Source organism: Sceloporus undulatus, chromosome 8, assembly GCF_019175285.1.
Source record: "Sceloporus undulatus isolate JIND9_A2432 ecotype Alabama chromosome 8, SceUnd_v1.1, whole genome shotgun sequence".
Classification (NCBI taxonomy): domain Eukaryota; kingdom Metazoa; phylum Chordata; class Lepidosauria; order Squamata; family Phrynosomatidae; genus Sceloporus; species Sceloporus undulatus.
The window spans coordinates 26,469,547-26,484,889 of NC_056529.1; the positions used below are offsets into that span (position 1 = coordinate 26,469,547).

Sequence of the window (15,343 nt, forward strand, 5' to 3'; positions counted from 1 at the left end):
TTATCCCCCTATTCCTGTTTTTGGTTGGAGCCACTCCTGCGAGGCTTTCATGTTGGGGGCCCAAATCTCGCGAGAGTCCCTGATGCGCGCCCAAACCTCGCGAGAGCCGCTGTCCACGCGCGCACATGGCCCGGCAATAGGGAGCCTCCCCGTCGTCCCTTCCGAACCCGAAGCGTGGGTCTCCCCCTTCCCCCTCCTTCCGGTCCTTGGCTCCTTCTTCTTCCGGTCCTCCTTTTTTCTCCCGGTTGTGAGGCGAGCGGGAAGGCCGCGCGGCCCGCCCTCGAGCGCCTCTTTTCCCATGCAGGAGGCCCAGGAGGAGGAGAGCCTGGCCACAGTCGCCGCCCCAGGAGCAGAGAAGGCCGCGGAGGGGGGCGGCTGTCAGGAGGAGGAGGCCGAGGCCGAGAAGCCGGAGAGGCCTCCCAACGAAGAGCCGGAGGCAAAGAAGGCCGAGGCCCCGAAGGAGGAGAAGATAAAAGAGGAGGAGAAGGAGGCAAAGGAGGAAGAAGAAGAGGGAGCCGAAGAAGAGGGGCCTCAGCAGGAACAGCTCTCCTCCTCAGCCCCCCTTCAGGTATTTATAGCCATAGTATATGGAGAAGGTTAGATCCTTCCATATCATGGATTTGATTGATAGGTCCTCTCTAGGAATCTCAAGGTCCTCCAGCGCAACTCTATGGTCAACCTTAACTAAAGTTGCACTTTACTAGGCCTTTGTAGCTCCTCCAGTGCAGCTCTATGGTCAGTGTCTGTCGGAGGTTGACCATAGAGTTGCCCTGGAGGACCTAGAGATTCCTAGAGAGGACACTCTACTCGGCCTTTGTAGCTCCTTCTCTGGCTCAGTTCTATGGTCAGTGTCTGTAGGACATTGGCTACAGAGTTGCGCTGAAGAGATCCCTAGAAAGGCCTCCTCCTCTCAGCTAAAAACATGGAGTCTGTGTTATATGTGGTTTTTCCATGTTCGCGGGGGACTAGTGTCCCTAACCCCATCGAATACAGAGGGACAAGCGCACTGCGATGTATTGAGGTTGTTAGGACTGATGGCATTTGGGGCGCGTCGAACCCTCTTTCGGAACGTAAAACGGTTTGGAAGCAGTTCCCGCCTCAATCAAGACTCCAGTCCCTAAATGAGTAAACAAACAAATAAACCTTCGTTAATATCACACTTCTCTGCCACAGGGACAATCAAAGCGGCTTACAATTAAGATCCAGTACAATCTAAAACGTAATAGCACAATCTACCCTCCCTACCCCCCCCCCCCCAAAACAGCAATTAAACACATGATTAATTAAAACAATCCATTGGCTAGATACTGAGTACCTTTTATTTATTTCTTCCTGCCTATCTCCACAGGAGCCGCCATCGCCGCCTCAGGAGCCTCAGCTGTCGCCGCTTCGACAGCCGCCATCGCCGCCTCAGGAGCCTCCAAGTCCCCCAGTCTCTGAAGGGGAGCCGCCTCCGCCGCCTTCAGGGCCAGAGGAAGCTCCCAGTTTGAAGAAAGAATTAGAGAAGGAAGAGGAGAAAGAAGAGGAGGAGCAAGAGGAAGAAAAGGAAGCTCCTGAGGAGAAAGAGGAGGCAGGACAGGAGCCTCCGCCGTCTCCACCTCGAAAGGAGGAAGAAGAAGAGGAGGAGGAAGAGGAGAAGAAGAAGGAGACAGAGATCCTCAAAGAGGAGGAGAAGGAGGAGAAAGAGAGCCAGGAGCCTCCTCTGCCCACTGAGGATGGGGAGCAGCCCAAGGAGGGAGAGGAGGAGGAAGAGGAGGAGGATGAGATCTCCTTCAGCGACTCTGAGAGCTTCGTGGATGACATCGAGGACGAAGGTTGGTGGAGGAAGGCTTGGCTTTCCAGAGGGGACACCTGCTGCTTCATAGAGACGGCTTTCATGGCTGGCATCCATCGTTTTTTGTGGGGTTTGGGGGCTATGTGGCCATGTTCTAGAGGAGTATATTCCTGATGTTTCACCAGCATCTCTGGCTGGCGTCGTCAGAGAATGCTGACATGGAAGAGAGTGGGGTATATACATACATACATATACTGTGTGACCCTGGGTTCAGAGGACTGAGGATTTGTGTCCATTAAATTATGTCTGTTTGTGTCAGTCAGGGGTTTTCCCAGCAGACAATGGATTTCTAATTAAACAGACACGAATCCTATGCAAAGTCGAAGGCTTTCATGACCGGCAACCATAGTTTTTTGTGCTTTTGGGGGGCTATGTGGCCATGTTCTAGAAGAGTATGTTCCTGACAGCAGCTGTGGCTGTTTCTCTGAAGATGCCAGCCACAGATGCTTGTGAAATGTCAGGAATAAATTCTTCTAGAACATGGCCACAGAGACTGAAAAAAACCCACAAAAGTCTTTGCTTCATAGAGTTTGGAGAGATCTCAAGGGCCACCCAATTCAACTGTCTTCTGCCATGCAGGAACTCACAATCCAAAGTATCAGGGCAGGCGATTGGTGGTGATAAGGTTGCGAGTTCAGGACCAGCCATGGGGGGAGGGGGTTCCAAGCTCGACTCAGCTTTGCATCCTTCTGTATGCCACTAAAGTGAGTCCCCAGCTTGTTGGGGACAATTGCTTTAGAGATTGTAAACCATCTAGAGACTGCTTAGTTTAGAATGAAGCGGTGTATAAATGAAGCTGCTATTTGTATTACTGCTCCTTGCCCTACTCTGGAGTAACACACACTACAGAAATAGTCCAGTTTGAGACCACTTTAACTGCCTTGGTTCAATGCTAGGGAATTCTGGGAACTGTCATTTTGTGAGACATTTAGCCTTCTCTTGTCAGAGAGCCCTGGTGCCACAATAAACTACAATTCCCAGGATTCCCTAGCACTGAGCCTGGGCAGTTAAAGCCGCCTCACACTGGATTCTTTCTGCATTGTGTTCTGGACCAGAGTTTTATATTTTCTCTGCTGGACTGTTCTCAGTTATTTTAACCATGGCAGAGAACAAAAGGACTCCAGTTGTCGGGACTGTGCCTTCTTCATGTTCCTGAATCTGATCGGTTGAGTTCACTGGAATAACAAGCTTCTATTTGAGCAGTTATAATAGTGGCAGGGACCTGTTTAAATACATAAGCCAAAGGAAGCCTCCATCTTCCTATAAGCTTTACAATATTTAACAGATACATTGTGTTACCATACTACAGATAATATTTGTGTTATGAGAAAGAATTGGTTCCATATTTAGATATAACATGCAAAAAGTTTCGCTCGGTGAATACTTATTTGTTTGTATTTAGAGATTGCTATTTGTAAAGACCTTGGAAACAATTTGAAGGGTTACAGTTGTTCTGTCAGTCAGTTTTGAGGAAGGAACAGATACATTTTGTGAAAGGGAATGAAACTATGCTTTTGCCTTGAGATTCTTCTGCGTTGGACTGAACAAACCAGGAAAACTTGTTGAGCTGCTATGATTAAAGACTTTGAACATAGCATGCTGACTAATTATAATGATGCTACAATACTCATCAAAGCAATCAACACAGAGGCAGGGTGGGAAGCATGTACCTTTCCCACATGCTGTTGGGTTGCAGCTTCCATTACCTCTCTAGTTGGATATACAGTAGTGATGGAAATTACACTGCAGTGATGTATTCACACCAAGCATTTCCCTTACCCTGATACCCAGGTTTGCTGGAAAGATAGGATGACTTGATGGATAATTATTAGAAAAGTATATAAGAAATTATTTGGCATGTTCAGTTTTATATTGTGCTTAAAATAAGTTAATTTACATGGTAATGTAAAGAAGGTTGATTCCAGGATATAGTTCAGACCATTCCCTTCTGCTGCTGTGTCTGATGGTCAATTAATCTAAAGTATAGCAGTTGGCTGACTGTGTCTTTTAAATAGCAGCAATAGTGGGCTTGGATGTCCTTATCCTACACAGCTTCTGTATGCCAATTTCTCCTTATCTTATCTTCCACAGAATTACTTGAAGATATTCTCCAAGAACGTCCGCAGGAGGCAGATGGGATCGATTCAGTGATTGTAGTGGATAATATCCCCCAGGTTGGGCCAGACCGTCTTGAGAAGCTGAAGAATGTTATCCATAAGATTTTCTCAAAGTTTGGGACAATTACCAATGAATTTTGCCCAGAAGCTGACGGTCAGACTAAAGGGTGAGTATTTGAGCATAAGGCTTGCAGCTTTTACTTGGGTGGGTGGGATGTGAGAGCTGGACAATGAAGAAAGCATAGAGGAAGAAAATCAACTCATTTGGGATGTGGGGCTGAAGAATAGTGCTGAGGGTACCATGGACAGCCAGAAAGACAAACGAATGGATCTCTTAGCACAGATCAAGCCTTGAACTGCCCCTGGAAGCCAAGATGGTGAAACTGAGGATGTCATACTTTGGCCATATAATGAGAAGGCATTACACATTAGAAAAGACAATGTTGCTAGGAAATGTAGAAGGTAACAGAAAGAGAAGAAGACCGTATGCCAAATGGGTAGACTCCGTCAGGAGGCCACAGGCCTTAATTTTCAGGACCTAAGCAGAGCAGTGGAGGATAGAGGATCTTGGAGATGTCTCAAACGTGGGGTCGCCATGAGTCGGAGTCGACTCAAGAGCAGCTAACAACAATAAAGGTGGGTAATACACTCCTGGAATGCTTAGGATTGTGATTCCAAGCAGCTGAAGAGACATAGGTTTTTTGTGGCTATGTGGCCATGTTGTGGAAAAGTGTATTCCTGACATTTCGCCTGCATCTGTGGCTGGCATCTTCACAGAAACCAAAGAGACCTCAGTCTTAGAGCTTTGGTGGGAGCTGGGGTTGCCAAGCACTTCTGCAGCTTCAAAGTTGGGACAAAGGCTGATTTCTTGTCACACTCATCATGGCTCACACCATGACAACTGAAAATGCCAGAGCCTATGCCCATGAGGAAATTATGAGTTTTTATTGGAGAACAGCACTAAAATTTCACTTGAACAATAAAGTGTTATTAGTATGGAAAACAGCAGGATCTACATGATAAAAAGTTCTCATAAAGGCACAGCCAAGTAAGAACTTGTTCTGTGGTAATAATACTAGGTTTTTGTTGATTAAATATGAGCATAAATCTGCTTCTGAAATTCAATTCTTGAAACAAGCAGAGATGAGGTTCCATTGAGACAGCTAACCTGCCTGTAGTCAGTGAGTCAAGGGCTTATTGAGGAATGGACTCCTTCCAGCTTATCACCGATAGCCTGCCCTTTCTTATCAGACCAAGAACTGTAGAGCTTGTTTCCTTCTCCTTCCCATATGTTAACTGTTCAGTTTCCTGATAAAATTTATACGGTTCATTCCGGTATCTTTAAACAGGCCTCACATTTTCATTCCATCCTATTTAGTCCTTTTTTTTATATATCTCTGTTTCTTGCCTGGGTGGAGTGTATGTGGCAAGCATGTGGCACGTCAGGTTTGTGTCTTAGCTTTTTCAGATACGGTACGGATTGAACCCAAGACGCCTTGGTGCTGCTCTTGAAAGGGTGCTCAATGTATGTGGAGGAAGGGTCTTGCCAAAAGCTGGCTACCAGCCCAGCTTTTGTTCATTGTTCAGAGTCATATGACATTTACTCAGTTATATAAACAAGGCTGGAAGCTGATTTTGGCCAAAAGGAAGAGGAGATCGGAGATGATTGGTCTTAAATTATATCCAGTAGAAAAACAGCTGGTGTCACTGCTAAGAGTTTGCTCAGTTCAGAGTGTTTAGCCCCTTCATTCAATACACCATCTCTAGGTACAGTATGATCCTAAATAAAGTTATTGGTATTAAGTAAATTTACTTTTCTGCAGATATATTTTCTTGGAATACACGTCTCCAATACATGCTTTGGATGCTGTTAAAAATACAGATGGCTATAGGCTGGATAAGCAACACATTTTCAGGGTGAACCTTTTCACTGACTTTGACAAGTGAGTACAATTTTGGATGCATTCTTCCCTAGGAACACAAGTGTGAGTTTTGTTAATAGAGATATGTGCAACTAATTTAATCACTCTTTCAGATATATGACAATCAGTGATGAATGGGAAATTCCAGAAAAACAGCCATTTAAAGACCTGGTAAGTATCCAAAAACATGTTGGGAATGTAAACCTTTCTTGTAAACCCCTCTGCTGAACATATAAGATGTTTAGGACTATGTAAAGCATTCCTTGATTCCTTTCTTAGGATTATCTCAAAGCCTAATATATTAATTTTAATAGTGTTCTTATAGAGTGGGTTGAAATGATGTGAATGGCAGGTGCTTGTAAGAATTTCAAGCATCATAGGTCTCATTTTTATAGAGTCCCCCCCCCCACCTAGTTCTGTAAATTTGATGGCAAAATGATAAAGAATAGATCACTGTTGCAATGAAAAAATCTTTTCAAGCTGTCATAGAGAACCACAATATGTCCATGTAATGGTAATTAACATTCCCTGTATATCAAGTGATGGGAGAATGTAGTGAACCGTGTCACTCTCTGTTGTGTCTTAGAGGTTTTGGATACCCACAAAAGTCATCTGAATTTTATCACCACCGAGACTTAAAAGTCATATTGAAAAATTAGAAGTTCACTGTTGCACAGAAAGATGCTTGTGGAAAACTTACATTTATTTTCTATAGGTACATATGTGGATAATAGGAAGGAAAGGAAAGAGTTTGCAATATTGCACATGTTTTTTCATAGCTAATTCTTGTTTTGTAATGTTTTTTTCCTTTTATTCTTTCCCAGGGGAATTTGCGCTACTGGTTGGAGGATCCAGATTGTAGAGATCAGTACAGTGTGATCTTTGAATCTGGAGATAGGACCTCTATATACTGGAATGATGTTAAGGATCCTGTTACAATTGAGGAGCGGACTGTGAGTGTCTCTTGGAAGTTTCTCTGCATAGGCAACAGTTTGCTTAATACCTGTAGAAAGTGAAAATCAGATTTGCAATGAGGCCGAAATATTCAGTGTACGGTTCAGGAAACACAGTAATTGTTGAGAATATACTGATGTATAACATCAGGTAGATGGTTCTGCCAGTGAAAGAATCCCATGTTCTTAATATTTACAACAACATTCTCAAATTGATATTTTTAATATATCGGTTTTCCTGTGAGATATGATAAATATATGCTGTATGTTTTCCCACTCGCACAGCGATGGACAGAAACGTATGTACGCTGGTCTCCAAAGGGTACCTATCTGGCTACATTCCATCAGAGGGGCATTGCTCTCTGGGGAGGAGAGAAATTCAAACAGATTCAGAAGTTCGGCCATGAAGGGGTGCAACTCATTGACTTCTCACCTTGTGAAAGGTAATCCTAAAAATACAGCAAGGGTCCTGTGGCACCTGAAGACTTTAAATACATGGAGGGAGGTGGTAAACAGGCCAGAAGGAGTTGAAAGCAGATAATTACCATGATAATACTCATTAATAAGATGAACCAGGTGTGGGAAATGTATGGCCCGCCATCAGCCCTAGACAGCCCAACCAGTCATGAAGGGTAATGGAGTTGCCGTCCTACAACATTTGAAGGGTCCTCATCCCTATGCTAAAGAAACATGATAGGACAAGATAGGCCATGTTTTTCGAGGCTTTACCATTCACCCACTCCAGTATTGTCCCTTGCCTGCTTTTCTGTATTGCATACTTTGCAGGGCACAGTGTGAAGCTGATACTTTGGACTGCTGCCCAGGCAGTTGTAAACAGCTATTTTGAAAACTGGCCAGTGTGGTCTTAATTTAATTTTCTGACTTGGCCAATTGAACAGTCCCTGAATGGGATGCCTGTCTTTTCCTGAGTCATGCTGACAACAAGAATGATCTCTTGGCTGCTGGACACAGCCTCCTGCAGACATCAGTATCACACTTCCAAAAACTCATGGAGCCAGCCTGGTAAAGCACAAAATACGCATTTTGATGAAAAACCTGCTTGACTCTGGATGATACAAAAGATGTGCTTGCTGTCTTTCAAGGTTATAAACTTAGACTAGGGATTGCAGTTTTCAGGCAAACTTTGGTTTGAAAGGACACAGATTTTACATCTTGAAAGGGGATTGCAATTTTTATGCTGCTATAATGGATATTTATTTATTTATTGGTGAAGGTACCTAGTAACATTCAGCCCTCTAATGGACACACAGGATGACCCTCAAGCGATCATTATTTGGGACATCTTAACTGGGCAGAAGAAACGAGGATTCCATTGTGAAAGTTCAGCACACTGGCCCATTTTTAAGTAAGTTGTGCAGATGACAGAAAAACAGCTTTGTTTATGTATAATATTGTTGTAGGGAAGGAAATCAAATCCGACTTCTTGAAATTCTTTCTATTTAGGTGGAGTCACGATGGAAAATTCTTTGCTCGAATGATATCTGACACACTTAGCATCTATGAAACGCCTGTAAGTCAATTCATTTTACTCCTTGCTCTTTCTCTTCCCTTTTGACTTAATAGAGTGGATTCTGTGAAGTGATGTTCACAACTAAGCTGTGCTTAAAGTAAAATACTTGCTTGTTAATTAGAAATATTCGCACTAGTTAATCCCAAACCTTAAATAGGATGATGGTAGAACTCCAAGACATAGACATGTTAGTCTGGGAAATCAGCATGAAAGGGATCTTGTGACACCTTTGAGACTAACTGAAAGAAAGAAGCTGGTAGCATGAGCTTTTGTAGACCTTAGTAGACTTAAGTCTAAGAAAGCTCAAGATACCAGCTACTTCAGTGGTTCCCAACCTGGGGGTCAGGACCCCTTTGGGGGTCGAATGACCCTTTCACAGGGGTTGCCTAAGACCATCCAAAAACACGTATTTGCATATAGCTATGAAAATAATTTTATGGCTGGGGGTCACCACAACATGAGGAACTATATTAAAGGGTCGCGGCATTAGGAAAGTTGAGAACCACTGAGCTACTTTCTTTCAGTTAGTCTCAGGGGTGCTACAAGATCCCTTTCCATAATTAAATAGCATGAGGATGTGTGTAAACAGAATATGGGAGTTGCAACAATATGAATGAATAAATATAAATGATCACAGTGGCTTGTACACTTTCACAAAAGCATGTTCTAGATAGGGCTCAGTGGTTTGTAAAAAATAATTTTGTTAATATCTTCTGTTGCAGTCCATGGGTCTGTTGGACAAGAAAAGTTTGAAAATTGCAGGAATCAAGTGAGTATTGTTCACTTTTGATTCTCGTTATGTACCTGATTTCCATTCATCTAGAATAGAAGTGGCTCCTTCTCCTTTTCTGAAGTCTGAGGAATAGGCTGTGGAATCTACTCTGTGCCATTTTTTAAATTTGCATCTTAAAACCTCCAAATTGTAGCATCTGTCTTTTATTTATTGTCCTTCAGAGACTTCTCCTGGTCTCCAGGTGGCAACATAATTGCCTTTTGGGTGCCTGAGGACAAAGATATCCCAGCAAGGGTGACGCTGATGCAGCTGCCTTCCAGACAAGAAATCAGAGTGCGCAACTTGTTCAATGTGGTGGACTGCAAGCTGCATTGGCAGAAGAATGGGGATTATCTCTGTGTGAAAGTTGACAGAACCCCAAAGGGCACACAGGTACTGAGCTCTTTTGCATACTCTTGGGTGACACTTGGGAAATTCTTGGGTGTTGCAATCCGGTTCTTCACGATACATTCTCTACAAGCCTCAGTCCTGAAAGGGTTTGAGAGGCCTTCTGTTACTCTGCTTCACAAATAACAGATGCCTTGTCTAGCACTTTGCAGTTCCATCTTGTCTCTGTAGTGGAAAATAAACGCTGGTAGTATATCTTCCTCTAGAGTAGGAATAGGCACATATAGAGGGTCTAAGGGTTGCATCTGCCCCATTTTGAGCTCCTTGGACATCTCCCCCCAAATTCAACTGAAATTCTGATTACTTCTAAATGTAAATGTTACAGGACCAGGATATCCCCATTCACTTCTTTTTGTGTCATGTCATTTTTAGATAGGGAACTGTTGAACAGTGTGTAAGCCACTCTGTCAGAAGAATGCTTTATAAATACTCTGAATGAATTATAGTTTCTACTATTTGACATTTAGGTTTTTGGAGGAGATGGGAATGGTGATTAATGGAGAACTATTCCTACTAGTGGCCTTTCGGGATGATATTCTGCATTTTTATCACAAAACAGTTGCTAACGCAGGAGTGTCAGACGTGCAGAGCAAAAACGTCCTATTTTGGTCCTCATAATGCCTGTCCCTGTATGGAGTGAGATTCTAGCCACATGATCACTTAAATGTTTTCACTTAATATTAAGCAACTTTTAGATAGATTGTGTGTATGTATTTCCTCTCCAGGGTGTAGTGACCAACTTTGAAATCTTCCGCATGAGAGAGAAGCAAGTTCCAGTTGATGTGGTAGAAATGAAAGGTAAAGGATGCATTACACATAGATCCCAAGTGATAGTACTGGACTTTTACTTACCCCATTTCCCCCATTAAGCATAATCCTCTCCTTACACATGCACACACCTTATTTTAGATCTTAAAAGCTCTTTTTCAGAAACGAGCAATCTTGTTAGGTCCTAAAACTTGCTGGTATTTTTATGTGAGCAAAAATATGTTTAAATAGGAAATCATGCTTCCCAAATGACTTTGGATGCACAGTTTTCCATGAGGGGACAGGAGTGCATTTTGCTCACTCTTAGGGCTTTGTATGTCAGGTTCACTGCCATGAATTGTAAAGCTGTTGATAAACTCTCCAATTTTCCCATTTCCACATACAAAAACAAATATCCCTTCGTATATAACTTTATCAGCCTCACAAGGTCTTCCTTTCTTGCAGAAAGCATCATTGCCTTTGCTTGGGAGCCAAATGGAAGCAAGTTTGCTGTGCTACATGGGGAGACACCACGAATATCCTGTTCTTTCTACCATGTGAAGAACAATGGGAAGATAGAGCTTATTAGTAAGTGGACTTGCCATTAAAAGGCTGTTGCTGTTGTGTGTCTTCAATTCATTTGTGACTTCTGGCAACCATTAGGCAAACCTATCACAGGGTATTCTGGGTCCAAGAGAGTGTGACTTGCCCATGGTCACCCAGTGGGAGCTAAACGTTAATGCTAAGGCTTCTTATATAATGAGGTTGTCTTGCCTAGGTATCTCAGCTGTTTAAATCTCAGGGAGCAAAATCAGGCATGAAGATAACTTTTGGATTACTCGGATTGGTGTGGCTTTGTTCCTAGATATATTAACTTTAAACAAGAAAGAGATTATATCATAGTATTGTGTTTTAATTGTTTTCCCTGCTCAGAAATCTTTGACAAGCAGCAGGCAAACACGATATTCTGGAGTCCTCAAGGACAGTTTGTGGTGTTGGCTGGTCTCAGGAGGTGAGTACTATATCTTGAGAAATTTAAGGAGGTATCTTGGTTGCAAATTCAAACTGGTTATTTTCTTTGGGTTGTCAGTATTTTGCTATTGTATTCTTGTAGGCTACTATTCTTGTTCATGCTCATAGTAGATATAGAAATTGTTTTCAAAAAATGGGAGTTCAATAAATGATTTTCCATATACAACTTTCTAGCACAGAGATCACTTTTGCCTCCTCACTTGTACTCAGATCTCAAAGAAGTCTTAAGTACATATGCTTCATAGTTTTAAAAGGTGTGCATGTCTGTGTTTATAATATATATAAAATAAATTCCTTCCTTTCTCTGTGCAGCATGAATGGTGCCTTAGCATTTGTGGATACATCTGACTGCACCATGATGAACATTGCTGAGCATTACACCGCTTCAGATGTTGAGTGGGATCCAACAGGTCGCTATGTGGTGACCTCTGTTTCTTGGTGGAGTCACAAGGTATTCTGAAAGCTTTTTCATATGTTCTCCAACTTGCATTTTAAATGGTTGAGCTGCATTTGTATCAGTTTGGATAGCCTTTATATTTGAGCCCCTATTGGGTCCATAACTAAAAATACTGCTCATTGTTTCCATTTGCCATTTTCATTCCTAATGCCCTCAGAGAAATGTATAGCTCCTGCCCTTGCTAGAAAGCAAAAGTGATGTAAAAATCAATATGTGTGCTTACCTTTTGCAAACCCAATGTTTTTGAAGAATCCCTTCTTTAAGTATCTGGTGGTATAATGAAAATGTGTTTCTTAGCACTGTACGTTCATTAGGGTCCATAGTCCCTGAGGAAGGATGTGATTTCATGGTACTCTTGTCTGCTGTGTTTAGACATTGTTTCATATTGTAATACTGCAGTAGGGTGGATGGATGCTCTGGCTTCAGGTCTGTGTTCTGGCTGCCACAGTGCTGTAGCATGTATGTTGTAACTCAATTGAAATGTCTTTCTAGGTGGACAATGCCTACTGGCTGTGGACTTTCCAGGGTCGCCTCCTCCAGAAGAATAACAAAGACCGATTCTGCCAGTTATTGTGGAGACCCAGACCACCTACTTTGCTCACCCAAGATCAAATAAAGGTGTTGTCTCCTTTATAGTGTGACGCTTGGTGTAATGTGTTGCTACTTGTGTTTTTTAAAAGGTAGATCTCACTGTAGAGGGAGGGAAGCTCATGCATTTTGATAACAATTGCGTAAAATTGTCCCTTTATACTTCACTTACTGGCATGAAGAGTGCACTGGGTTACAGAAACCTAAAGGAGGTCTAGAAAATTTAGGGAATGTTTGTAGGACTGTAAAACCTGTAAAAATAAGAGTTTTTAAGGTCTGAAGGATTGTTGTAGCACAGATTACAGAGCGTTTGAAAACCACCTACAATCATCTTACTTTATTAACAACAATAAATTTGACATGCTTATTATCTGTTTTTCCTGTTTCTAGCAAATCAAGAAAGATCTGAAGAGATACTCGAAAATATTTGAACAGAAGGATCGTCTCAGCCAATCTAAAGCCTCAAAGGTAAACTGCTTCTGGGATATGAATGAAAAATTAATTTGATCAATGTTAAGCTTTTTGTTAAGCAGTTAGTGCTACCACCAACAACTATTAATAACTCCAGTGTATCTGTTCTAAGCACAGGCTCATCTTCCCAGATCTAGAACTCTGAGATTTATTCTCCGAAGAGTTATGTCAGAAAAAGTGGGCAGAAGGGAGTTGTGGGAGAGAGAGCAGTCTTTTTAAAAGACACTCAGTAAATGGGAAATCATTGTTTCTTTAGGCAGAAATAGAAGTTGTAGCACAACTTATGTTGTCGTTGTTTTTGAGGGGGGGGGCGGGGGGAATTCCTGGTACTATAGTTGAGAACTACAGCCTTGTAAGATATACCTTTTTCCAAATAACTGTTGGAGAAATGTTTAAGTGCAATTGATGGTGGGTGCTAACAGTAGTCTCCTTTTTTTTGTAGGAATTGGTAGATAGAAGACGAACAATGATGGAAGAGTTCAAGAAATATCGCAAGATGGCACAGGAGCTGTACATGGAACAGAGGAATGAGCGGCTGGAACTCAGAGGAGGTAACTAGGCAGGAGCATTTGGGAAACATTGCTAGGTTTAGGCTGTAATCCGGCGTGTGCTTACTTGAGAGTAAGTCCGCTTGAACTCAGTGGGACATACTTTTGAGTTAAATATGTTTAGGATTGTACTGTTTCTCTCCCTCCTCCCAATGTATTATAATTTGTTTGCTCTTTAAGGTGGGTCTGTGTGAAAAGTTAACTTATGGGTAGGGGTGGGGTGAGGAGAACAATGAGTTAACCAATCTTACTGAAGAAGTTGACCTGTCACTGGTGAGACAGCAAGTTAGCTGTGCACTAGCATGTTTCACAGTCTATTTCATTCTGGAGATATAAGCATCTGCAGGACTTTCTGTGTTGTCCTTACTTAATCCAGGTCTAATCCCCCCCCCCTTTTTTTTTTTTTTTTTTAAATCCAGGAGTGGACACGGATGAGCTGGACAGCAATGTAGACGACTGGGAGGAGGAGACTGTTGAATTTTTTATCAATGAAGAAATTATTACAGTTGTAGAGCCAGAGTAATCCGAAAACTGTGGTAAGCTACCTTTATATTATGAAGTCAGTGGGAAGTGATGAGAAGCTTGTTGAAAGGCTTGAGTCCTTAAATCGCTGTCTTCTCTTTCCTTTGCAGCACCACCACATCTTATACTGGAAGGGAATTGTTCGCTTTCAGAAGGTCTACACAGCTTGGAATTTTTAAAAATCCAAATTCTTTTTCTGGACGGTGAATGCACAGGATTCATTCATTCTGACACATTGTAGTGCCTTCTAGTCCTCACTGCCTACCGTGGGGTCCTTTGAAAGGCACTGCTTTTAAATTTTTATTCCTTTATTTGGGGAGGGTTTAGCTTAATTTTTAGAAACCTACCACCAGTATTTGCTGCTTTGGCACCCCAGCAGTGCTCCCTAACCAGGTAGCTTGGAACTGTTGCCCTTTCAAGTGCAGCCTTGGTCCACTTTTCAGCGTCTTGCCGCAAACTCACAATGCCTTTGTTTGCAGAGGACTGTGTCCCAAGCACATGGACAAGTGTTGGTTTTGTAAGGGGAATGATCAGCGAGAGAACAGTTCTTCACACGATGCGCTTTAGTGTGCTGAAGCAGCACTACAGTGGGCTTTACCCTCCTCCATTCAGATTGTGACAGGATCTCTCCACAGGTTGAACATTGGAAATAAACCAGACCGATAATGCTTAACAAAGAAAGCTGTCTGTGTCATTTGAGACTTCCAGTCTCTGAAATGTGTTGGTTTGATGCTTGTCTGTCAAATTTTGCATCCTTTTGAATGCATATCCTCCTTTCTTCATATCCAAACAAATAAAAGAGACCATAGAAATTAGGATGTATTTGTTACCTAATAAGCCTTTTTGTCTTGAAGAGGGATGAAAAGGGGGGGGGGGAACCTTTGGAGTAGCTCCATAGGAGTATAATCTATTGTATTGAAACTGAAAACAAAAGCATTTGGGGGGAAATTGCTGCATGCTATCAGAAGGTCAAGGTTATAAGATAGCAACAGTTGATCTATGCTTTAAGCTGAGAGATGGAGATGGGATTGGGGTGTAAACACACATGTTACCTTAAAACTTTGCAGTGGGTGGGTTTGGGGCTGGTGTTTCAACCCCAGAGCTACCCAACTTTCAAAATGCATGCAGGAAGGCATTCTTTGAGCTTAATCTGTTCTGGACAGTCTCAGGATGATAGGTCAGAGCTCAACTTCAGCCATAGTCAAGAGCTGCCTCCATTTCACTCATGCTTGGAATTTGCTTACATTTCCTTATTAGAGATTATCTGGCGAGGGTGGAGGTGAGTCTAACATGCATTTTAAATCCCATTTTTCTCGACAGTGGGAGCATTAGAAGGAAAATTGGTCTTGGAGACTAAGAAAACGAGCAGCCATCATCATTTGAGATGCTCCAGCTCTAACAAAATCCGTCTTGCCCACTTTTTCTTCCTTACCGTTAGTAG

The 15,343-nt window shown here is 42.4% G+C and overlaps 1 protein-coding gene across 3 annotated transcripts; it reads left to right on the forward strand.

Moving 5' to 3' along the window:
* Window positions 1-105: 105 nt before the first annotated feature.
* EIF3B (eukaryotic translation initiation factor 3 subunit B) lies at window positions 106-14,717 on the forward strand. Of its 3 annotated transcripts, XM_042438284.1 has the most exons (21): window positions 106-436; window positions 491-568; window positions 1,349-1,814; window positions 3,926-4,118; window positions 5,775-5,894; window positions 5,987-6,044; window positions 6,698-6,826; window positions 7,112-7,269; window positions 8,061-8,192; window positions 8,291-8,357; window positions 9,080-9,126; window positions 9,312-9,522; window positions 10,263-10,335; window positions 10,750-10,872; window positions 11,218-11,296; window positions 11,629-11,767; window positions 12,266-12,391; window positions 12,752-12,829; window positions 13,275-13,383; window positions 13,800-13,916; window positions 14,013-14,717. In XM_042438284.1, the coding sequence occupies exons 1-20, from the start codon at window positions 299-301 to the stop codon at window positions 13,901-13,903; spliced, it is 2,628 nt and encodes an 875-aa protein (XP_042294218.1). In that variant the 5' UTR covers window positions 106-298; the 3' UTR covers window positions 13,904-13,916; window positions 14,013-14,717. The 3 variants fall into 3 exon arrangements, with proteins under 3 accessions (XP_042294218.1, XP_042294217.1, XP_042294216.1); XM_042438283.1 differs by having other exon boundaries at window positions 106-569; window positions 1,395-1,814; XM_042438282.1 differs by having other exon boundaries at window positions 106-568.
* The last annotated feature ends 626 nt before the right edge of the window (window positions 14,718-15,343 follow it).

What these genes read in the sequence shown, in the direction of transcription:
- EIF3B (XM_042438282.1), top strand. Translation starts at nt 299, where the DNA reads ATGCAGGAGGCCCAGGAGGAGGAGAGCCTGGCCACAGTCGCCGCCCCA. An exon ending in GGATGACATCGAGGACGAAG is followed by an intron (nt 1,815 to 3,925) that starts GTTGGTGGAGGA and finishes TATCTTCCACAG; the next exon opens with AATTACTTGAAGATATTCTC. An exon ending in TCACCCAAGATCAAATAAAG is followed by an intron (nt 12,392 to 12,751) that starts GTGTTGTCTCCT and finishes TCCTGTTTCTAG; the next exon opens with CAAATCAAGAAAGATCTGAA.